This window comes from Strix uralensis, chromosome 10 (genome assembly GCF_047716275.1).
Source record: "Strix uralensis isolate ZFMK-TIS-50842 chromosome 10, bStrUra1, whole genome shotgun sequence".
Taxonomy (NCBI): domain Eukaryota; kingdom Metazoa; phylum Chordata; class Aves; order Strigiformes; family Strigidae; genus Strix; species Strix uralensis.
Window position 1 is genome coordinate 16,287,518 of NC_133981.1, and position 24,839 is coordinate 16,312,356.

At 35.4% G+C, this 24,839-nt stretch overlaps 1 protein-coding gene across 1 annotated transcript in view; it reads right to left on the bottom strand.

Moving 5' to 3' along the window:
- Positions 1–24,839, bottom strand: part of CACNA2D3 (calcium voltage-gated channel auxiliary subunit alpha2delta 3) — a 468,701-nt gene that overhangs the window by 129,919 nt on the left and 313,943 nt on the right. The window contains exon 14 of the mRNA XM_074879359.1: positions 1,999–2,016. Within this exon, the coding sequence (XP_074735460.1) occupies positions 1,999–2,016 (18 nt within the window). The remainder of the gene's footprint in view (positions 1–1,998; positions 2,017–24,839) is intronic.

The following is a 24,839-nucleotide window of genomic DNA, read 5'->3' on the forward strand; positions in this document are numbered from 1 at the left end:
TCTTTCAGATCACTCAAAGATTAAAGAGAACATGTTTAGAGAGACATGACTGTTTGAAATGTTTATAGAGAAAACATTTGCAAGATGATACATAGATTCCAACAAAAATACAGTACAAGTTCAGACACCATATGGCAAAACACGTACACTAGTGACTAAGTCATTCATAAAGGCATGCATCAGCCCTTGTGCTGCTTCCCTTCACCTTGCAGATAGCAAGAGATTCTCGTTTTGTTCACAAGCTCTCAGGCCATGCTTAAGAAAATGCTTATTTCTTACCTGAAGTTATCAAAAGCACTTGTGGATTATTTGTATCTGCCCTCCCTCCCCATCCCATTCCTTCTTTCCCACCCCTCTCTTTCTCTGCATGAAAGTAGTATACACTCAACTAGACATTATGCATACATATACAAAATATGGGGCTTTAGTTCTGTCTTAGTTTGCTCAAGGGGTAACCACATTGAAAATTGGCATTTTTGACCTTCCATGAAAACTGTGTGCTTTTTTGTTAACCTCGAGCTTGAGTAAGTACCAGAACATTATTTAATAGCTCAGAATTGTGGACATCGTACATATAATACAGGACCACATGACACAATCCAGCAAACAGCCTGACTGGTTATGTCTTTCTGTACCAGCATACTATAACCTCACTCTGTCTTTTTTTCCTCCAAACTCTTAAGAAAAGCATTTGACATAAAATTTTAGACAAGAAAGTGAACACGAAAAAGCCAAAGTTAGCCAGTCTAACCAGTCTTTTAATCCTTCTACTTTTCCAGGAAGCTGTAAACAAAAGATTTCTTTAAACCATCTATTTCCAGAAGAAAACCAAAAAAGCAACAATTTTTGTTACCATGTCACATTTGGTAGGCTCAACTATCAAAACACAAGAACAAACTATGGACGTAGTCATGTCACAAAATAGCATATTACCTGCAGATTTGAAATAGAATTTTCTGAGCTCCATAACAATGACATTTCAAATATACATAGCATCATAAAAATAAAAGCTCCCATGCTCACATTTCTTGCTTTTTAAACTAAAAAGTGGACGAGATACATTAATTAACCATTTTAAAGTTTTGAGTTCTGTGGATGCCCTCACCATTCTGCAAAAGCTATTCACTGAAGATCATTTAACTTATAGCTCCCATTAAAAACTGAACTCTGATCATCATCCAAGACAGTCAACAACAGTGATGTTTAACTGATTAATCGCTATGATATTACTTACTAAAGGTGCTTTACCTAGCACAATAAGAATGACTTGGATGAGTGAGTATTGCAATTTCCCAGTATATTCCATTCATTTTTTCTTTTTAATATTTTTCACTGCAAACCACAAAACAGCATCTAGATTTTCTGTTTTCTAGAAGCTTTAATTATATTTGTGAAATATACAAGGATGATGCAACAGGCACCAAGCAATTCTTTGAGTTTGCCACAATCATTGTGCTATCATGATGTGCCACGGTGACTCTGGTAACATACCATATCGATGCAGAAGTTGTTTAAAGGCAAGAGCATGTTATATGAAAAATGTCTACAACCTATTAGACATGTCAAATGTTGGATGTATTCAAAGGCATGTTGATAGATACAGTGGGGAGCAGTGAAAGGGTACCAGCTATACCATGGGTTCTGCAGTCTCTACAATAGAGACAAAATGATCCAGAGATGTTTCACTTGGAGTAATGGGCTGATTTTTTTATCCTTACTATTATTTCAAATTGTTTATAAAATAGCCTCCCTGTTGTTTTAAAGTTGTAGGCTACTATATACCTATCATGTTAAAATAGCTCATATGTTTGAAGAGCTGCTCTCAGCAAGTACCTTAGCTGGCCTTGATGTCAGCTACCCTTCTTGCTGCTCAATTCCAGAGCCTCAATTACAGTGAACTGTTTCACTGATCACTACTGTACCATACTCACACCACCATGGAAACATGAAGGACTGGTGACTACTTTGAATGACTAAGATTTGATCAAAATATTTTACCTTTTGAGCCTGAGGGAGCTGGAAAACAACAAAACAGAACAAGCAATCATTATACATTAATTTGAACAGCTACTTTAGCTGTGTATTCATAAAATTACAAACATAATATAGAACAGTGTATAAAGGAAAGAAACTAGAGAAACTAGGTTTACATTGCCAATTGATTCAAATTATTGAGGGCTTATTAACTTAAGTTTTTTATTTGACAGCTTCTCTACTAGGTATCACAGAAGCACCATGCAATGTGTTAAATACCACAATACTAAGAGAGGGACTGTTTTCTCATCAGATACAGTACCACACTTGAACTGTGAAGTAGTTCCATCTTCCTTTACACAAATATAATTCAACATAAAGACAGTTTTAGTTTTGAAACCAGCCATTCTTGGTTTGAAAACATCTAAATCTACACTTATTATTAATGAAATTGACATTAAGAGTGATTTATCCTATTAAAGCAGGAGGTTGTATTCTCTATGACAGAAGAAAGAGAAACAAAATGGTAATAGAAAGTTACTGACTGCCTATGCAAACATATGATCGTATATGTATGCATAGAACAATACATTTCTGTACTGTAAACACAAGTATGATTATATGTACATATATGCAAATAAACATTGTTTATGCATATATGCATATTCATATCACACAGATGTTCTTAGACAAGATTAGCCATACCTGATTGTATTCACAGTATTCACTGTAAGCAGCAGCTCACGTAAAAAGGCATGGAGAGCAGGCAGTAGGCTTCATTACATATAAAATACTTTATTTATTGAGAGTTAGAAAATGGGTTCTGTTTTCTCTTTAGGAAAAAAAAACCAATGTAGGTAACAGAGAGGAGCTCAGAAAAATAAACTATTATAGGTACAATACAGTTTTCCCTTTTTCTGAATTCTTCTCCTCTTACTTTTACACTTGTAGAGAAATTCACCATACACAACAACTGAGTCTTGTGCTAAATTCCACCTTCTCAGAAAATTTCTTTTTCTAAAACAAATTATTTCTTTACAGGTAGAAGCTGAACACAGAAACAGGCAAGTGAATCAATACCAAATGCAAAAAGACCTTCAAGATCTCTAGCAAGCTTCTGACAGACCTTTTGTCCTTGCTCTGAATTAAAACAGATAGAAAAAACAACTTCCATATAGTACTCTGCTAAAAGCTAATGTCCACATTAGTATATGTCATGAAAGAGAATTGTCACGTGATCTCTAATTCACAAATACTGAAAGCAACCAGCCACAGTTTCTCTGTTTTCACAATATAAAATGTAACAAAATTCAGGGCAAGGAAAATTGCTGCAAGTAAATTCTTTCATCCTAAAATCTGAATGATCCAACAGCAAAATATGAGCCATGATCACATTAAGGTATGACCTATATGTTTTTCTTTAAAAGCCTGTTGTTTAAATAATTGATTATATAGAATGATATAGAATGATATGCTGCAGAAATTGCAGATCCCTGCTGAACGGTAAATACATGAGCTAAATCCTGTATTAATAGGTTAGAGCACTACTTAGAGCAGTTTAAAGCTTTTCTGAACATTTATCTACTTATTAGTCTTCAACTTGGTTAATTACTTTGATAAGTGGAAGCTTTTTTCTTTTTCTCATTCTAACAAAAGGATAATGTTACGATATGAATTCTTTGATTTCCTGCTCTAGCACTGAAACTGGTTTTCTCTCTAACACTGTTTTTTGGGGGGGTTTGGTTGGGTTTTTTTGGTTTTTTAATGCCACCTTCTTGCTAAATACATGTAAAAATTACAAGCATCCTTTCATTAGTATCTCAGATAAAGACAGGTGCAGTGAAGAATGATGTCCAAATTTCTACCTTTGGCATAAATACTAAAGGACTCTACAGTTTGCCCAAGCCCCACTACACATAGCAAACTGATGTTTTCATAATGAGCTAATTTGTATGCCATAGTCTACAAAACAGTATTTCATGTACAGTCAAGGCATCCAAGGCAACATATGCAATGTTAGGTACAGAAGTATCATTGCGGAAATACTTACTTCTAGATAACATTCAAACTAAATTAGAAAGCTTATAGTCCACATACAGTGGAGACAGGTTCAAGGAAGCAGCTGCAGGTGAGGATATAGGGGAGAACATTAAAAATCTGAACAAACACAAAAGCCCAAAACAAATGCACGCACACACACACACAATGCTCTATTTGGACTTCACATTTAAGTTGAATCCTTATACAAATACTAGTATTCTTTGATGTAATTTTTACAACTTCTTTTCAGAACTTGAGTTTACTCATATTTGAGCACATCCCTTCAGATACATATGGTTTGGTGTAAGGAATGGAAAGAAGTAATGCCTCAAACATTCACCAACACAGAAAACCTCAAGGACAAGCTGTGGCCTTTGGATTAGTCTAAGGAACGTCACCCAAGGAAGCAGGAGTGTATCGAAGGATGCACCCCCCACTGCCTTGCAGTTGCATTGTCAGACTCCTTAGATAAGCCTAAGATAAGTCTTAGATAAGCCTGTGACTCTATTGTGTACACCAGACACCATGCACACATTGCTAATGAACTGATAAGAGGTGAGCATTTCTGCCCCAGAAGCTGGATGATTGCTCAAGAAGAATGAAGTCAGCAAAAACCTGTGGGACCAGAGGAAAAACTAAAGGTGGGTAGATATGCTAATCAGCTGATATGATGAACTTAAGAGACAACAGAAAACTTTGCTGTGTGTGCACCCACCATCAAAGCTAGATCTGTGTGCGCCCACCACCCAAGATTACAGGACCTGAGACAACACTGGATCCAGGGGTGGTGACCCGGATTTCTTTGACTCTCTTTCTCTCCTTTCTTTTTCTTTCCTTTCCTTTCTTTTCTTTCTTATAGATTTATAAGAGACCACATTGCTTATTATCCTTTCCCAAGTTTAAATTGTTCTCTACTGCAAGTAAAACATTTTAACTGGTCGTTTGGTGTCGTTTCACCTTAATTTAACCCGAGGGGATCACAGAACCGTTGCGATTCTCTGGGCTTCCAGTCCGGGTTGTGACATTTGGTCAGATTTTGCCATGTGAGGGAATTACAGTCAGATGAAATGCAAGTGAGGATTTCTTATTAATAATTACCACACAAACTGTTACACACTTTTGTATCTGAAACTGTCCCTATTGCTTTTACCGAGATTATTTTCTAGAGCACATTAATAAAAGTTTCAAAATCAGAGTTCAATATTATGTGTTGCTGAATTCAGTTTGTCAATCCCATTTATAGCCTTTTATAAAATCAAGAATATTTCCTTACTCTGAAATATTAGTAGTCAAAGTCTTAATTAGGAATAATATGGTCAGTGGATATGATTTACATTCATTATGCTTTTCTCTGGGCTAGCATTCTTGTCACTTTTCATCTAAACTTCAAAATACAGGTTCACAGTCTTTTCCTTTAAAAAAAAAAAATAAATCTGTCTTTGTTTCAGCCAGACAAATCATTCTGTTGCTGATTTGAAACTTGGCTGTTAGAAGATCCTATATGTCAGCAATTCGGTTTAATAATTGCTACAAATTCCTTTGAAATAAACTATGGAGGTTTGTCTGACATTACCCCTTCTGGGAGGCCATAGGAAACAAATAATTTTCCTAACAATAACAGTAATAGTCCTCTGGTCTGACCCTTTATTGCATAGTCTAAAAACTGCCTGTCTCTGTGTAAAACCCAGCGGGTACCTCTGATTCCTGTGGTTTGCTTTATACACTGCCAAGAGGCAGTTTTGCAGTAAACGATGTGATCTTTCCCTGGCCCTCAAAAAGCAGTGCAGATCTTTCTGTTCTACTTGCACCTATGATAAACTATGCCATTTTGGTGTCTTTATTCAAGTCCGACCATACCAAAGTACCTCCTGTTTTCCATTAGTGTCTGTTCCTCCCTCTGATGATTGTCTCTACAGAAGGTACATGATATATACACATAAATATATCTGGTTTATATACCACATAAACATATCTGTTTTACTTGCTCCTAGTTTGCCATCTGGGTAATGCATGTTTTGTTAAAATGACTGTGGCTGAGGTGCAAGGGAAGAAGTCTGGCCATTTGCTGTCTCCTGGTTGCTGCAGGTTGGGTTAGGAGGAGCCCTCCGGAGGGGTGTACCTTCCTCCACACAACTGCTTAGTAAGAAGAGGCCGTTGCAGTACTGCCAGCTATGGCAGGGACAGGAGCCTGCAGACCTATAAGCACCAGGGGAAACCTGAGAGGATTTTCTGATGTGGAAAAGTGGACTTAGGGATCTTAATGGAACTGTGTAAATTTTGCTGCAACCTAAAAAAAATGGATAGACTAAAGAACAAGATTAGAGCATAGGGCCTTGCAAGGATGCAATGAAGAAAAGGGAGGGGGATTTGTTTTCAAACTCTTTTCTTTTAATCTATCTTTCCCAGAAAACCCAAATTTTCTTTACCAAACAAATTTTATTCTATTTTGTATTGTAAAAAATTACCCTTCAGAGACTGCAAGCCCCCTGAGGTTCACAGTATGCTTGATTCCAGTAAGACATGTTGAGAATTCCACCTCTAAATTCAGGTCAACTTGGGTCCTGTCACACAATGTAACACAGAATAAATAATTGTAGGAGGTTTTTCAATACTGTTATTGCACACATTGTCATGCTTTCCTCATTAGCAAATAATCTAGTATTGTTTTGAGCCCTTTGTGGAAATGTGTTTGGTATTAGCAGAAAAATTACAGACGTTACTAAAATGGTAAATCAAACCAAGACAGGCAAAGAGAGCAACATCAAGGATATTGCACTATTTCTTGGACCAGATAACTGTGAGGCCAACATGAGTGAAACAAACAAAACCATAGATATATCTAAAATACTATCTTTGGAAGCAGGAGGCATATGTTACAGGACCAGTAGTTCTGTTAAGTACTCCATGCCAGACATCATAAAAGTCTGTCTCCTTTCACCCTTAACTAAAGAAGTTCATAAAGACTGATTTTGTAAATGACTTAATGATAATTCCAAAACAAAAAGGCCATACACTTCTAAAATATTTTACAGCCGTTTCAACAATTTATTCAAAACATTATGTAGCTGTATGTCCCAGGTTTCAAAGAAACCAAGTCTAGAAGTCTTAAAGGAAAACATCCTAGAATTAGAAAGTTATTGTTCTGTTGGATCAGAATTCAACCTTATGTTTGTTTGAAGAACAGCAAAAAAAAAAATCCTGCAAGACTAAATTATACTCGTTTCTTGTTATACCGAAAAACTATTTCTATTATTAGAGAAACAAAAATAATATAAATCACCATTAAATTAATTTTCCATTTTCTGTTTTTCTAATAATAATTGAATGCCATTATCTTTGTCTAAAAAAATTATACTATTGCAATATATTTATGCTAAAGCATTCAAAAATAAATAACTCTTATTTTGCATTCACTGACCTCATTTCAACAGTCCTATTCTCCTGCCAAACATTTAACTGTCACCAGTCTCAGAAAAAAGCTAACCCTACTCACGTGATTTTTTTCGTAATCAGATACAATACAAATCAATAGAAATTAAGTACAAACATGCCAGTAAATAATCAACAAGTACGAATACAGCTTTGATAGTACAGCCATTTCTGTAAATAGTTTCTGGGCTGCACCAAAATTAACATCTATGCATAGCTAAGTTTATGGTGGTTTGCAATGTTCAGACTCATCCTGTACATGTCACATACTGACTCTGAATTTGGCATTGAATGTATGTATTAGAACTTTTATTTTTTGGAAATACACTTTCAGGAAAGATGTGAAATACTGTGGCAAGCATGTAGGTCCTGTACTTAACACCACAGCAAGGAGGAAGACATCACTCATATCAGTGAAGCTCCTCAGGGAAGAATGAGAAAAAAAAATACAACACTTAGTGCATACATGTGCCAGGTACTCTATATTATAGGTTGTTTGTTTATGGTATTATATAATATAATTAAATGTAGGGTTAGATGATGATTTATTTACGTGTATAAAGAAGTGCAAAGCATTTCATACATTGCTGGGCAGGCTTTCACAGCTCTTCCCAAAAATGTCAAAAACTTGGGAGAGAATAGAAAGAACATTCAAACTCTCAGTTTTTAGCAGAAAATGTAAATTCTCTGCTTTACATTCTACTTACTCAGTTGCTATAAGATACAGCATTTAAATATGATTTTGATGATTTTTCCTTTACAATTTATGCACTTACTCTCCACTTCCTACAATCATGTACTAGAGGCATCATAGATAATTATATGCATGCATGGAGGAAAAAATAAAATTCAGCTTCCTACTGGGATGTTTGTGATGTTAAGATTTCAGTATAAATATTAGAAGAGTGACATTAACCTGCAGCTTACTGGGCCAATATCTGTAAGAAAAATGCACTTCAGTTTTCAAGGGATTCAATACCAAATCCTTCTTTGTTCACGTAATTGTTTTACTGTGCTACCACATATTTTGCAATAACTACAGCATTTTAGTAAAGGATAGACTCTGCACTGTATGCAAAGGATACCAGTCAGAGGAAATGCAAATGTTGCTGTGAAGAAAGTCATAAAATATAGATGAAAACTACTATTCTAGCTCTCTTTGAAGATTTTACACATTTTATAAAGTACATAACTGTTTATTAACGTAAATGACTGAGTAATTTCTAACACACTGGTTAGCAAACTTGGTTTTAAAATGAGAATCATTAACACCAAAATATGTGTCTGCATCTGATCTCTGAACCTGTGTTGAAGGTAACAAACTCATACTCACAGGAATATTCTTACATTTTCACTGTAAGAGTGATTGACTGGAGCACACTGCCCAGAGAGTTTGTGGAGATGTTCAAAACCCAGTTGGACGCAGTTCTGAGCAACCTTGCTCCAGCTAATCCTGCTTGAGCACAGGGTTAGACTAGATGATCTATGGGAGGTCCCTTCCAGACTCAGTTATTCTGTGAGTCTGTGACTGTGATTCTTTTAACTGCATAAACTAACTTTCTCTCTTTCTAATGAATACAAAATATTTACAGGAAAGTTTGTATTTAAATTACTCAGAGTGATTACTTTAAATGCAATGTTTGGTTAGAAACTTTAATAATAAATAATTATTTTCTTAAGAATTATGCTGATTTTACAAATAAACCACCTGACTAAAGATCAAAGTAGGAACCGAATCATGAAATCTGACACTCCGTGAACATTCCACACACCATGAACAAAATTTTGACTTCATGCATGTGTGTTTAAGGGGTGTGAGTTCTATTTTTATTATTACATCAATAAAGAAAAACTTAGTGCAAAATAGATGTCCATGGTTAATTCAGTTTAGGTATGCAAACATATTATGTATAAATATTACTATATTGATTTCCCTATGGAAATTATTGATATAACTATTCTTTTATCTTTATATAATAGATATTTCCTTCCTAATCAAAAACTACAAACATTCATGCATGGAATTGGAATATTTTTCTAAATATAGACAACTCCAAATAAAGCTACTGGTTTTAAGTTACATGTCATGTAATACCACGTGACACAATCTACATTAAAATCTGCATATTTAGTCTTTTTATCTCATACACAAAACACTGCAAAGAACAGTTTCTAAAAATGGGATCATTAGTATTAGAGTGCCACCAATAGCAGAATAACTAAGAACAGTCTTTTCAAAATGTTATGGTTATTTGATTGTTGGATTATTGAGTTTTAGGTTTTGAGGGTGACCTTCAACTTACGGAGACAACTAGTCCAATTGCCCTTCAACAGTGGACAACATGAACAAGAGAACTAAATGTACATAGTACATTTCCATTCCACCATAAAGAAATTTAATGCTGTTTTGTGAGACTGTAAATAAGTTTTCTCTAAAACTTGTTCTTTTGGGGAACACATAGACTCATCTTGCATAAAGTGAGATAATATTCCTTTTAGGGGCTGGTGGTTTTGATAGTCCTTGTTGTACCTCATTTAGGATCTGTGCACTGACTTCAAATTCCCACAAGCTCCAGCTCACAAGTTGTTGCAAATATTCTGGGTTACAAACACACAGGGATCTAACACTAATTAATATCTTCAGTAATATCACTAAACATGAACTCTACAATTGACTCTAAGAGGATGGATAAACAGACAAGCACCAGCAGCAAAGAACTATCCTTCATGATGATTTCCTATCCTTATTTAAACCTACTGCCTGTATTTCACTCATTACCAACACTTGAACTACATGGTTATTCTGTCAGTGAATGACTTAGTAGTAGGGTTTTTTAATTTATAGTGTGCTCAAAATGTTCCCATATCTGAGCACAACTTCAGAACTAGTTGCCAGATCTAGAGGCACAGGTCGCTAAATGTTCTTGGCCCTGAAAATTATCAGAAACTTTCAAACTGCTTAAATACATTTTATTATAAAATCTGAAGTTGTAATACAACTTAAATTACATGACTGGTGATAATTCCCATATTTCCATTAATATAGTTTATTTAAATTTTAGTGAGATAGTAGATTTTGGGTTTGGTTTGTTTTGCTTTGATCAATGTTAGTGGTCAGTCAGTCTGTCTCTTTATATTACTGCTACAGAAGTGAACATAGCAATGTAAATAATTTAAAAGTATTAGTCTAACTTCTGTTGCTACTGAGAGAATGTATAGGTATGTCCAGACATGACGTTACATTTCATTGATGATATTTCACACTACATGGCAAGTTAACCTGAAAATAATTTTTAAAATTTATATCTGTATTATTGTTATATTTTGTATATATTTTAATCTTTTCACTGTTTTCTGGTGCAGCAATCATTATTACAGAGAAAACCATTATGTTTTCTGCTGCCTCCAAAATTATTTTATTTACACTGCACATTGGGGTTTTTTGCTTGTTTGTTTTGAACTACTGCTTGGTTTTGCTTTCATATAAGTAATAGGGATGTAGTATGATTTTAATAGACTATAAGAACTGTTTATGTCTTGAATGTGTCCCCCTTTTTTTTCACTAGTCTAAAATCAAGATCAATTTAAACTTACATTATACCAGCAGATCAGTCTACTACAAAGGTCAGAATATGAATTTACCTACAGTAAAGTATCTAAGTAAAATTTTGAAGATATAGAACAGTATTTTATTATTTTTCTCTTAATTTTGTTAATTTATTTTAAAGTATTTACTATGCAACTTTTTTTACTGTGCTTGCTTTTAGCATTAGTTGATTGCTAAGGCACCACAAAGTTTAGAAAGTTCACAATTTAAATCATATAAGTTTTTATTCAAAAGATGAAAAAATTATTGGAATCCCTGGATACCAAAAAAGGTAAACAGATTAGGAACTGGATATGGATTGTCAAATATCATGTTTGTAGGACCAGAATTTTTTAACTTCAATTTATAAGCAAAGTTATTTTGAACATTTAAATAATAGCCCTTCTAAAAGCTTTTAGACATACAGACAGAATAACCAGGGAAGACAGAACAGGGTTCAGAACGGAACTAAGGCAGAAACTGAGAAAGAGATTCTGATCATACCCCTAAAGTCTGGTAAAAAAAACCCCTCACACTACACTCCAGTTAACCATGTACTATTCAACCTTAACAGCACTGAAGAGGTTTCACACTGTATAAGACAATAATACAATGTCCATTTAGTCTACATACACAAGAGAACTGAAAACAATACACCTGTATTCTAGACAACAAGCATTTTTTTCAGCCTTCCTCTCATAATATCAAAAGGAAAAGATATTTTTAAAACTGAACATCATTACACATAATATGACATCCAACGTACCTGTAAGATTCTGGTTCTCATCTATGTAAAATAGCATCAAATTACATGATTAGGCTCTTTCTCCTTATATACTTTTAATACTTGTTAGTATTTATTAGCATTTGTACCACCTCTAGGAGAACAGATAGTGTCATTTTAATTATTACTAATGCTAATTATTTCAAAATGAGACATTTAGAAAGACTGTTAGGAAGGCAATAGATAATAGCATTAGAATCCTTCCCAGAGAAGTAGTTCTAGTAAGAGAAAAATAACTGCATTGTATTAAAACAAGAGCTGAAAAAAAAAAACCAAAACACTTGTATTTCAAAGAAGAAAAAAAAAAAAAAACAAAACAAAAGCAAGGTCTTTGTACTGTAAAGACTTGTTTTGAATTACCAGGATAGGGAGAGAGGGAAGGGGGGAAGAGAAAGAAGGGAGAAAAGAATCAGCCTCAGAAGATAGGTGCATATACACATACTCATTCATTGTTTCATCTATTCTCAAATAAATGCCCTTTCACATTTGAAAAAAAGGGCAAATTCTTTGACAGTCCTTCTAGAAATGAAAAATCATTTCTTAATCATAAATCCTCTTAAGCGCTAGCCACACATCCTCTCTCCCATGATAAAATCCACACTGGCCTCAAAGCAAAAACGAAGAGCCTTACCCAATACCTATTAAAGTCAATGAGAATCTTGCAGTGAGTTGAGTGGAGTTTTGATCTTGCTCCATATTAAATCTTACTTGCTCTACATATCAATGTAAGACCAACGTCTAAAGATAACCACTTTCTGATGAGGTATGAAAGTGTATTTGACTTAATGAATGTGTAAAGCAAGCCAGAACTTCTTTTAAAACTTAGATTTACTAATTGTGTTTGTGATTTTCAGCATGTTACTCTGATAGTATTAAATGGGATTGCACTTCTAAAACAACTACATTTCTCTATAGTCTATTTTGTAATCATCCAACATGCTCTAAAAAGGAAATGGCTGTAAGAATGTGTATAGTTGAATTACCCAAAACCACTCTTTCCTCAATCGTTTTTCACAGAGTACCATTTCTTCTGTATCGCTAGAGCACTGCTCTGCCAGAAGTGGAGGGTGTAGACAGACCCTGCTTCCATTCCCTTACTCTCTGTCTCTCTCTCTTACTCTCACAGTCAATCCATGCAGCATTTTAGGGGTACAATTTAGAAATCTGAGAATCCTTTCTCCCTTGCTTTAATTAGTATTCACAACCTAACAGGAGTGAAGGATGAAAGGCTTTTGGGACCTATCTTTGAAAGTTTGTATTAACAGTTCATACCAGACATTCAGTTTAACTTTGTGGAATGTTCATTTAATAAGAAAGAAGAATCTTTTGCTGGCATTTAGTCTACTACATGTAAACAGCATCGTTTCAAGATCAGTACAGTTTGGACTGTGACCACAAAACACGCAATAGAGAAACAGACTGTAAATTACTTGATGTCTAGCAGTTTCCTGTAGAAGTAAACATTTTCTTATTTGCAGGAGACGCTATTTACAGGTATGAAGATAAAACAGACCTATTAAAAAGTTTACGCATCATTTTGTGTCAAGGACACAGGGTTAATAATAAAAATATTTGTATTCTGTATAAAATCTGCCCTGACATCAGTGGACTGACAGAACCTTTTTACAATATTTAATTCAATATTACTTTCCTTTCCATTATCTTTGTTTAAGCTTCTTTTTGTTGCAGTTGTTGATTTTTTACTTTATGATGAAAGCAATGAACCTGTAATTGAAAAAAGGAGAGCTTTGGCTAATACCAGGACAAAGCAAGGCACTTGCAAAACTACTGTTGAATGTTTAACACATAAACACAGGGGAAAAATAGGGAAAGTATGGATTGAGTCCAAGTGACTGAAGTTCAGCATGCAAGAATAAGACCAGAAGAATCAGGCATAAGGAAAAAATCAGCACTGAGAATCTCATCAGTAAAACTGCTACACAATTCAAAGTAATCTATTTGCTTTTGATAACTAGAGGACTAAACTGATCTTGTAAGAACATGAATCTGTGATGCCAAAGATTCTAGGAATGTCAAAGCAAAGAGAAATGGAGCTGGGCTTGGGGGAAGGGGGGTTGTAATTAACTGGACTTACTCTTTACTCTTTCTCACTTGCTTAGAAACAAGTCCTTCCAAAAATATTTTTAAATCAAGTAGGTGATTCTAGAAGTCTGATGCAAAAACTGGAACCAGTACAGGCCTCCAAGTGCTAGAACCAATTATCTTTTAGAATTAAAATACTGAACATTTTATAATCTGCTTTGTTAGTTGCCTAACAAATACATTCACAACAATTATTATGTTTTATTCTTTTTTTCCCCACTTATCACTTCTGAATGAGCAAAACTCTTGTACAAATTTTATATTTAGCTAGCACAAAACACCTTGAAGGTTATGTCAGTAACCAATGGCCCAGAACTGCTCTGAATGGAGCAGTATGCTGGAGGGCATAATGAGACAGATACTGTAGGTTCATGAGATTATTTGAGGCGATAAACAATAGGGGGTGCATTTTAAAAGAAGAAAGAAGGCACAAAAGTGTTAGCACAATTTCATTTGCTGAGAAGAAGAAATCCACAGATACCATAATAGATCAAGGGCATTAGAAAGCAGCAGGAAAGGCAGCTTATGCACAACTACTAAATGGAAAGCTTTAAACAGTTTTTCAAAGGGAATCACCTTTTCTCTTATTTATCAATTTGCCTCTGAAAGGGCAAACCACCGATGGATCCATCTTAAGGCACATCTGCAAAAGTTCAGATGAAACATAAAGAAAAAGAAGGAACAAATTGCTTGTGAAAAATACTGCATAAAAGCTACAGTGAGAAACCCAGGAGTTGAGCTCAGATAGGTGTGTAATTGTACTGTTTTGCTTTGTGAGGGAAGGATGCATAATCCCTAAACCCAGAAAACAAATCTCCATAAAAATAGTGTCCAGGCTTTGTATAAATACTTGAGAATCAAATGTCCAATGTGTATTTTGCAAATAAGTTAACAATATGCTAAAATACTATGCTCTAGCAGCAAGGTGGCCATCATGTGACTTCGGATTAGAAACACGTGCTTCAGGTTCTCGTGCATACGCAAAGCAACTGATTCTATTACCTAACAGAGATGTACAAGATCAGAGGGCAGGTTTAACTCTCTAATTGTTGCAAGCATTATTTTTAAAATATATGAGAAAACAAAGAATTTTTTTTTTAAAAAGCTTAGAAAATGCTCCATCATTTAACATTGTAAAATCTCTTAGATGGACAAACTCCTAATCTAACAATACATTCTTTCTCTTTTCTATAATACTTTTATATCAGTTTGTGGGTAGGCTGGTACCACAGATCTGGCTAGTGCTGCCATTATAAATGATAAAAGGGCATAATCAATGCTGCTGCTTGTTCATTAGCTCTGTTTTGAGGAACAGGTTCTGTCTTCATACCCTTCTAATAAGTATGTAGCTAATGTATCTCACCATTCTAGTTTTACACTGAGATTTTATAGCTATACTTTATTGAAAAAGCCATGGAGCGTTTTATGGACTCTTCACACTGCAAGTTGAATTCATCAGGCTCTATAAAGATTCACTCACTCTGTAGAAAGAGCTACATTTCTCTTGCTTTTTTATATTGGAAGATTTCTGTTGTTACTCTGCACAACTTGAAAGTTCGAAGCTTCCTAAAAGCCATTTTGACCTGATGGCCAATAGCTAAGACTCTGTTTTGTTGGAAGACCATGATTTGAGAGCATTTCTTGATGATCAAAATGAACGTCAAATAAGCAGTTTCTCTCTATTTAATACAATACTTGTGAAATCTAGTTCAAAGAATGGTTTTGGCCTGAGGCAAATTTTTTCATCACCTTCTGCTCTTTTCCCCTTATTGCACTATCCAGCAGGTCAAGAAAATTTTACCCCTACTTCACTACTTCATTATAAGAACAGGTCTCAAAACTCTTTCAGCTATCTCAGAGCTAAAACTGTTTGCAGACATTAAGGATATTTTTAGGCATGCCAGGACCTAAAATGTGATAAATCCCATTATCTTGTAGTTGGCTACACAGCAAATTTTTTGTGAACATAAAAAGTCTGATAATTGCAAAATTTGCTTTCACTGTATGTCCATTTTCTTAAACTGAACTGTAACACTAAAAGGAGAAGGTGAAGGAGGGAAGAAAAATTAAACTTTTCTTTCCTATAAAGGCAACTTGCTGTTCACTGTAACTCCTGAATTTTTGAGGCTCTAAGGCTTTAATCCAAGAAAGAAAATGTTAGAATTGTTCCATCAGTCAATAGAAATATAATCCAAGCCCCTTAAAATGAGCTTTAATACAATTAATCTGTCTTCTCTTTTACAGCAGTGTAACTCCAGATACATAAATGGAGATACTACTGATTTACTGCAAAGTAAATTAAAGAATAAGAATCAATAAATGTAACCCATATAGAATGCAAGCATATAGCTGACAGTTTTCTGGAATAAACCTAACAATATTGAAAACTGAGGCCTTTATTGTTATACAGAGGTCATTGGCTGCAACACAACAAAAAGATATTAGAAAGCTCTGTAAGTTGTATTGTTCCTCAGTGTTAGTATACTGTTTCTAATGTGTATTCTCTTGTAGTATTTATGTGCACTAAATAAACACTATTGTAAAAAGAAAAAAAACCCAACATGTTCTGCAAAAGAAGTCCTTAAATGGAATGGCCCTGTAGGCTCCTTGTGTCCACTCTTACTATAGAGTCCCTGAGGGATTTTAGTGGTTTACCTAGAACTCGGATGATTACATTTTCCTCCCAAAAAATCTGACATCAGTGCAGGTGAAATGGCTCTTACGAATTCCAGAGAAAACACTTACAAGTGCTAAGCCTTCCCCTGCTGATACTGATGTTGCTGAAGATCACGCATTTACCAACTGGTTAGATCATCTTTCAACTAAGCATTAAGGGAAATACTTGTTTGGAAAGATCTGATCTGACAAAATACAATGGTATGGACAAAGGTCAAATGCCTTGCTGTCAAGCAGCAAGAACATCAGTAGGAAATATCCTATTATTCCTTGTAGATTAAAGTGTATTTCTGAATAATTTCTCCAGAAATTACTAACTTCAAAGTAAATATTAGTCATAATGACTTTGACAAACATTAACTTTAATGTGTATACTGTACTGTGTGCATGACTGAGTTGTATGTGAAATCTCCTGATTATATAAAAAGGAGAGCTATAAATAACTTAAATTTCTGCAGAACAATAGACAAAATAGAAGATTATTTCTTGTTATTCTCTCTTCCTCTCTTCCTTTTTGCACTGAATTCTGCCACTGCAGCAAAGCTTGAATGGCACCAATAATTTAATAAGCCTTTCTTATTATTTCAGGTTTTTACTCCAGCAGTGCAGATAAAGCATATTTCACTGCCCTCTTTCTTCCAGAAAGTCAAAGAATGACATATATGACATCAAAGGAAGGGATTGAGTACATTATACTAAATTCATTCCTTTCCTACATTATCATTTACCCTAAAAAATCAGTTATGTGAAAACTAAAGACAAAAACAGAGGAAAAAGGTAATATAGCTGACAAAATAGCTACAATTTCCTGATAATTAACTCAATTTCACTCAGAGTGGAGGCAATAAGATCAAAGACAAACAGTTATCAGCTGTGAACATCTTTAAGTAGTTATTTTCACTAAGAACAGACATATCATCCTAAATGTTGGATTCACCATAGCATATAGAGATCTAGAAACAAATCCTTCCTCTAGTTAGTGACTTGTCACCTTTTGATTTTATTTCTGTGTCACAACAAAACCAGAAAAGTCCCTGTGAAACAAGCTGAAAATGAAAAGCATTTTCTGTCCCCTCACCTAAAGGCACAGTATGTCATTGGCAAACCGCAGCTGGAAATGGTCCCAAGCTGCTCTATCTCTAGTGTGCAGGTGTCTGCAAATGAGACCAATATCCTTTTGGCATGAATATGCCTGTTAATCAAATAAAACAGCAAAGCAATTCTCTGTAATTTGTATATAGTAACTGGTGGGAGAACATCCACCAGGCAAAACCTACAGACATTTATAATTCTGTGGATTCTTTTTCCACATACATCTATCAGTTTTCATGTAAGAAGAAACTAATTTGGTGCAAAGCAATCATGTCACAAGACACACCATGTTTACAGCAAAAGCAGCAAAGAACAGCTTAACAATTCACGACAAAGTCCTAACATAATATCATTGTGCTTGACAGCTCTGAAAACAGCAAAATATATTCCTTTAACATTCAAACCTTACTGAATTTCCAAATTTAATCACAGAATGCGTTTTATGAATGTAACTGCTTTGAAATACTATCAGAGCTGTAAATACCAGATTGCCCAAATACTTTCATGAAATTCAGTTTAACCAAACACAAGCGAGGACTCCATGATTCTTAAGACCTGGACAAAGAACACTTGTGTGGGAACCCTGTAGAAGTGGGCACTACAATCTGAAAGGCTTGAACATGCATTTGTGTGTGTTTTCACATTCTGCCCTTCATACTTGAGATCTCATAGACCGATAATTGCTTATTGCATTGACCTATACTGTCTTACTGTGTCCTTACACTCTCTGCCCTTCTAAGCAACTGGCAATCCTTACCTATTACTTTGAATGTAAATTATATGAGGAAGGTGTTGGTATTTAATCCTGTCATCATACATCATCTACCATAGTAGGAATTTAGTGGTTTATTAGGATTCACAGGTCTTGACAATATCAGCAACGGTCAGTCACAAAATCGGAGCTGAAGTCAGTGATGTGAAGAATATGGAAAAATCCACATTAAAATGGTTAGTACAACCTAAAAACAAGAGTGACCTTAGAAAACAGTAAAAGATAGTGTGTATAGTCACAGCGTTTTGTAGGAGAGGAAATAGAAACAGAAGAACATTACTGAGAATTACATCATACGAGAACAAGCTGATATGGCTGTTGGGAAACTGGGTTATTTTTTTGAAAAAATCGTGATCAAATATGACAAAGTTTGTAAAAAAGTAATTTAGTTTAAACATCAGAACATGTAAATGAAGAGGTGGAAGAATGTTAGACAGATGTCAAAGCACTTAAACATGGTAAAACTCCCTCGTTGTCATTTGAAGCATCATTTAAAATCGAAAAGTAAATAGCACTAAAATATTCCTTTAGCTATCAAATTCTGAGAATATTTCAAAAATAGGTGAATTTTTACTCTGTTTAAAGCAATGTTTCTGCAGGAACTATTCTGATTTGAAATTAGATATTTAATCTCTCTGTGCTCCAGTGAGGAAAGATGAACAGAGACCAAGGTCAAACCATAGCTACCCTGTCACATAAAATACTAGAAAATAGAATCAATATATAGCTAAAAGCCAAGATGTAACACTGCTCTGCTTTCCCTTCTATGGTTTAACATAATGCTTGTCTTATTTGCACCACACTGGGAGCAGAGCTGCTTAAGGCCTAGCTTTGCTGTGCCATTACAGCTGCTTGCTGATGTTGCAGAAAGAAGATAAAAATAAGTTCTATATCAAAGCCTCCAAGTGCATTTAAAGAAATCAACTGCATATCTCAAAGTTTGAAAAAGTACAATTTGCATTCTGCATTTCTCATGTAAATGTACACTAGGAAAAATAATTATAATAGTAATCTGTTTCAATGGAAATAAAGTACTGTAATATTTATAGTCTGTGCCAGAGTTATAATGACTGTGGGGCGAGAAGTGAAGTGTCTCAGCATGTTCCACATGTTTTTAACACTGTTTCTAAAGGCTCTGGAGGCTATTAAATTTAATGAACCCATCTGCTATGAAATAGAGGTCCAAACATAATCAGTTTTCTCAGTGCCATATAATACAGATGGCATTCCATGTTCCACATCCCCAGCAGGAAATTTTATGTTTCTCTTTAAGTGGAGGACTTTTGTTTTGTTTTTGATGTTTTAAACATCTTTTTGATGTATCATATATAGCATTTTATAGTGTAAATACCATATACAGCAATACACATGAAAAGTGTTAATTCATTAAAATAAATATTATTTTCTTACAACATTTTTTCTAGTGACTTTGACAACTAGCAATTAGCTCTCTGTAGTAATATTCTTTGCTTAATGCAATCACTGAAAATTGCCCTAATAGCGTAAGTTCCAGCACTAGCAGTGGAGTAAAGCAAACATGTAATTTATCAAAGTAGTTTACTTCAAAAGCTGAACGGTACACATACACAGACATACATGTGCATAGGTGCTATCTGTGCTTGTGCATGTCCTTATGTGTACATGCTGTGTTTGCAGGGAACAATGCACAAATCATTCTTATTTAAAGTATTCGTATTCCCACTAGGTCATTATGGACTTTATTTTCCTTTTCACATCCCAATTTTCATTTCAGGGGTCTCAATTTGTGTGTTTTATTGGGACACACTGCACCGTGACTCTTGTACTGGTGTGTGAGCAAGGGCTCTAAGCTCAAATTTAAGTGGCACAGCATTCCTTGCACTGATTAGCACCCTGCTGCCTAACATAAGTAAATCAGATGTGCATTTTCTAACAAAAAAGAACAACACCCATTGTTATTTTGAGCTGCATCTGAAAGATAATGAGAGTGCATTAATTCTATTCAGTTGAGAGGTTTATTAATTTACTATCTTGAGCACTCATTATGTTTTGACAGCTGACACAGATCTTACTGAGTTTGAAACAGTTAATGTTGTTAATGGTAATTCATTTATTCTAGATCCAGCAGTAAAACAAACAGATTAGGACTGTTTAGGAGAAAACGAGAATACTTAGTTATGGCAACTGGAGATTTTGCGCCACAAAACTCATAAAAGTCATGGCTCAAAGGGTTTTTTTTAATTGGACTCTCAATGAAGATTTTCACAGACAGCCCGCTAATCATCAGCATAAAGGGATGATGCACCTACATACAAATATGTGCATAGTCTTTTTCTACTGTGTGAACAAGTAGCTGCACTGATCACCACTGTTAATATTTCAAGCATTGTCCCATATCTATAAGATCCCAGTGCAAATACAGCACACCATAATTGCTGGGCCAGATGGTCTGCAACTTCAAACTGTAATCATGCTCTTATACAAGCTTTGAAAAAGATGAAATGGTCAGCGCTGTTATATTTTTCCAGGAAAATTAATCCAGACTGAAGCACTGATAAGAAGGCATTCCCTGGGCTAGTTTCTACTTTTTCTCCCATATCAGAGTCTTCAAAAGACCACTGCAGATCTGTAGCAGACAAAGCAGAGCTTGAAGAACCTTATTTTAAGAACAAACCGACCTGATGGAAGGCCTGATATCCATGCATGGGATTTTCCTTCCCTAACCCAATTCACTCAAATGTCAAAGCAAGAAAAGGAAGTTCTCATGGGAACTTCAGAGTCAGTCAGTGGTGATGACATTCTCTGATAAAGAGCTGTAAATTATTAGAGATTAAGAGATGCTAGCCACAAAGGGAAGGTTAGAGCATGTAACCAAGTCCAAAGTGGGATTGGGAAAAAAGCAATACAGATTTCTAGTTTTTAAAACATTTAAAAAAATAAAAATATGCTGCCGGTGTGTAAATTTTTTTTTTCACAGCTGCTGATTAATGACATTTCCTGACATTCGGTTCTGCAGTGATTACCAATATTTACTTGCTGTAGACATACATGAGCATTCTGAACACTCTGATGCATTTTAATGCATACCAGTACTACAATCTAGAAGTTAGTTTTGAAATAGAGGCCCAGAGAACCTTTTACTGTGATAAAAATGCTAATGACACGTACTTCTTATAATAGCACAATTAACTTGTGCCACCAAAAGTATTTGAAGATATCTCTGGGAATAGAAGCTAGCGGAAAGGGGGGACTATTTAATTTTTGTTACTTTATAAAAGCTCTTCTGTGCATTGAACACAAAGAAAACTGTGTGAATGGAAGAAGCATTAAACAGCATTTTTATACCTCACCAGAAACTCCTGGATGGAAAAAATGCCAGCAGAATAGCTTTCAGTCTGTAAAACTTTCTGTTATATCTCTGTACATTATACACAGGACTTCATGTATACAGCTTCCCTTGCTTCTCTGGAACTGGCTCAGAATTCATCCTTTGACAAAGACCTGTATCCCAGAATCTAAATTTCCATACTTAAAACATTTAGATTCTGATGTGACAGGTATCTGAGAAGCGTGAGCTTCCTACACTCGCTACTGAATTTCTGCAAAGAACCTGAAGCAGAGTAAAATGTATGTCTATATAGTACTTGATTATTTGTTTTAAGGATGAAGAAGAATAAATTGAAATTGTTTGATCATATATGTAATAATGTAATTGTAACATCCATCATAAACATTTCAGAAATGCTTTAGCTGAATTTACTGCCTTCATAAGGGGAAATAAGGTTCTTGGACAGGTTGCTTTACTAGCACAGTATCAGCTTCTTGGTCAGAAAATATTTCCAAAAAATCCCTGCTTCAAAAAAAGAAAGAAAAGAGGGATTTTTTTTTTTTTTTTAACAGCAATTGTAGAATTGAACTAAAGTCCATAATTTAATGTATGTCTATGAGAAGGTGGGGATAATGCAAATGAAGAATCAACATATAGTACTTTAACACTGAAGAAAAGTATAAAGAGTAAAAACCACTCACCATTCATATAATGATGAATCATGACCTGTAATAACTCTGAATGCTTTTTTTAAAAAAATTAACTCAAATTCTGAAGCACCAGACAGTCATATCAAAATATTAAATGAAATAAGAATTTGCTCTTTTTATGCAAAGGAATCCTGCAGTTGGAAACTGAACAGAGCCAACATGGTAACGTATGCCTGAATCTGCTCACAGCTTGAAACTGATAGCCTGAAGGAGATGAACTCAATGGTGCATTAGATCCAGAGAACATATTCAGGTACAGTTATGAGAAACAAATTTCACCAGGAAGAGTCAACAAAGTCCAAGTAGGTCAAATTATACACACCAATAAACAAATTCTCAATTGCAAGCTTTTAAGCAGTGGGAACTCAGGGGCCAGTCCAGTCTTTTTTCTTTATTTCCTGCAGCAAAAAGCAGTGTTTCTTGACATTCCAGATGTTACCATGAGTTAAGGGCTTCTGTGCTTTATAGCTGATTACCCATAATCCCAAGAGACTACCTCTATGCATTACTTCACTTGACTATTCTGATGTCCAGGCAATTTTGCTTTTCCCCCCAATATACTCACTTGTATTGACTTGCTATAGATGCACATATGCTTAAAAGAAGTCATTGACCACTTCAAAATTGTTTCCTCCCTGAAATACTTTTATACTTGTAGAATTATTTTCTACTCAGGGCAGAGCACCTTTGGAAGCTTTCAATCAGAAATCCAACGGTGTTTTTAAGCACCCATTAAGGTATTTTATGAATACCTTTAAGCACCCATTAAGGTATTTATGAAGCATTATGTACTTGTAGGCCTTAGTGATGTTGATGCAGCAATATCAGATCCAAACGTGACCTACTTTTGAGGCAGAAAAGTTACGTTGAGACTGGTCTGTTGGAGTGCTGTCCAGACCTCACTGTCTAGGGCCCACTGTACATGTGTCCCACCTGCAATCATCCAAGCTAGCCCTTACAGCACCTCTAGGCTACACAGCTGAACACAAACATGTAGCAAGATAATCTCTTCTCCTATTAGACTCCACGATCAAGAATCATCTGCCTGTCCCTTCACTCTTGACAGCCCAAACACCCTTTCCCATAGAATCTCACAGATCCAACAGAGCTTACCCACTTCTAGTGCATATCAATCTGCTGACTAGAGAAGTACGAATGGAAAAGAAACCAAGCCTAGGGAAAGGTGTGGAATTTGGGATCGGAGGCCTCTGAATCAGAAGACTAGACACTGGCTGGCATATATCACATACTTCAATCCCAACATTTTAGCCTAAAGGTATTGGCAGCACTTAATCTACTAGTTTATTACAGGACTAGCACTTCAACTATTGTGAAGCTGACTTTAGAATTAGCCCAAGATAAGCCTGTAAAGACTACTCCTCAAATGAATGACAAAACCAAGTACAATGAGGAATCAGCCCAGTTCTGCACAGACCTAAATTCAAATTATTTCAGAAATCTGTTAAGTTTCTCTGAGAGTCAATGACACTTCTTAAGATTACATCACTCCTATGTCAAAAGACCTTTTTTTGAAAGAAGTGAGGCTTTGACTAACTGATAATAACGTTTCCAACATGAAATCCTGGTTTTAAGGGAACAGTGACTTTTTTTTGATGGAGGATGACTAAAACTGACCCTAGGAACTGGCTGGTTACCTCTTCAAAAAGGCAGGAAACACTGAGGAGAGAACAAAGACTAGTGACACAAAAAAGGAAGCCAGTTCAGCTGGATTCACCCAGAGGGGTCTAGTCACAGCTGCTTTATAATCCCTTCAACTATCAGAGGTGTGACCCTGACAGTGTCAAATGCAACACAGACCTGACATAAATACAGGTTCCTCCATGTTACATTTTCTGCATATGATATCTTGCCAGGGATTTCCCGTTCTATAATGCTGTACTTTTTTGTAACAGTAAGTGAAGCACCTCAGAGTGTCAAAGCTAGGTTGAATAGGCAGCTGTATGAACATTTTGCAGACATCCTCTTACAGGAAAGGCAAACAGACGCAGGAATTAGATGCCTTGTTTTAGTAGCAAAATTCTTCTGAGAATATTCCTAAATGGTATCAAACACTTAAATGTCCTGGACAAATATTGGATGAGAACAGGCTGGGGCATCAGGGGAAACGTTTTGTATCCTGAGAGTATTCCTGTCCAGCTTGCTTCTGTCTGGATCCTAGTATGTTCCAGCCTAATGCTGCACACTCAGAAACAGCACAGCTGGCCAATTAGCTCTGATATTCAGTGAGAAGGGAATGGGGAAGTATACTCCATGCTGTTAGTGCACAGTGACACTGATTACAACCGTGTATATATAATCCTGAGAATCTAGCCATGGCTGTCCCGACACAGCTGGATGATAAGAAC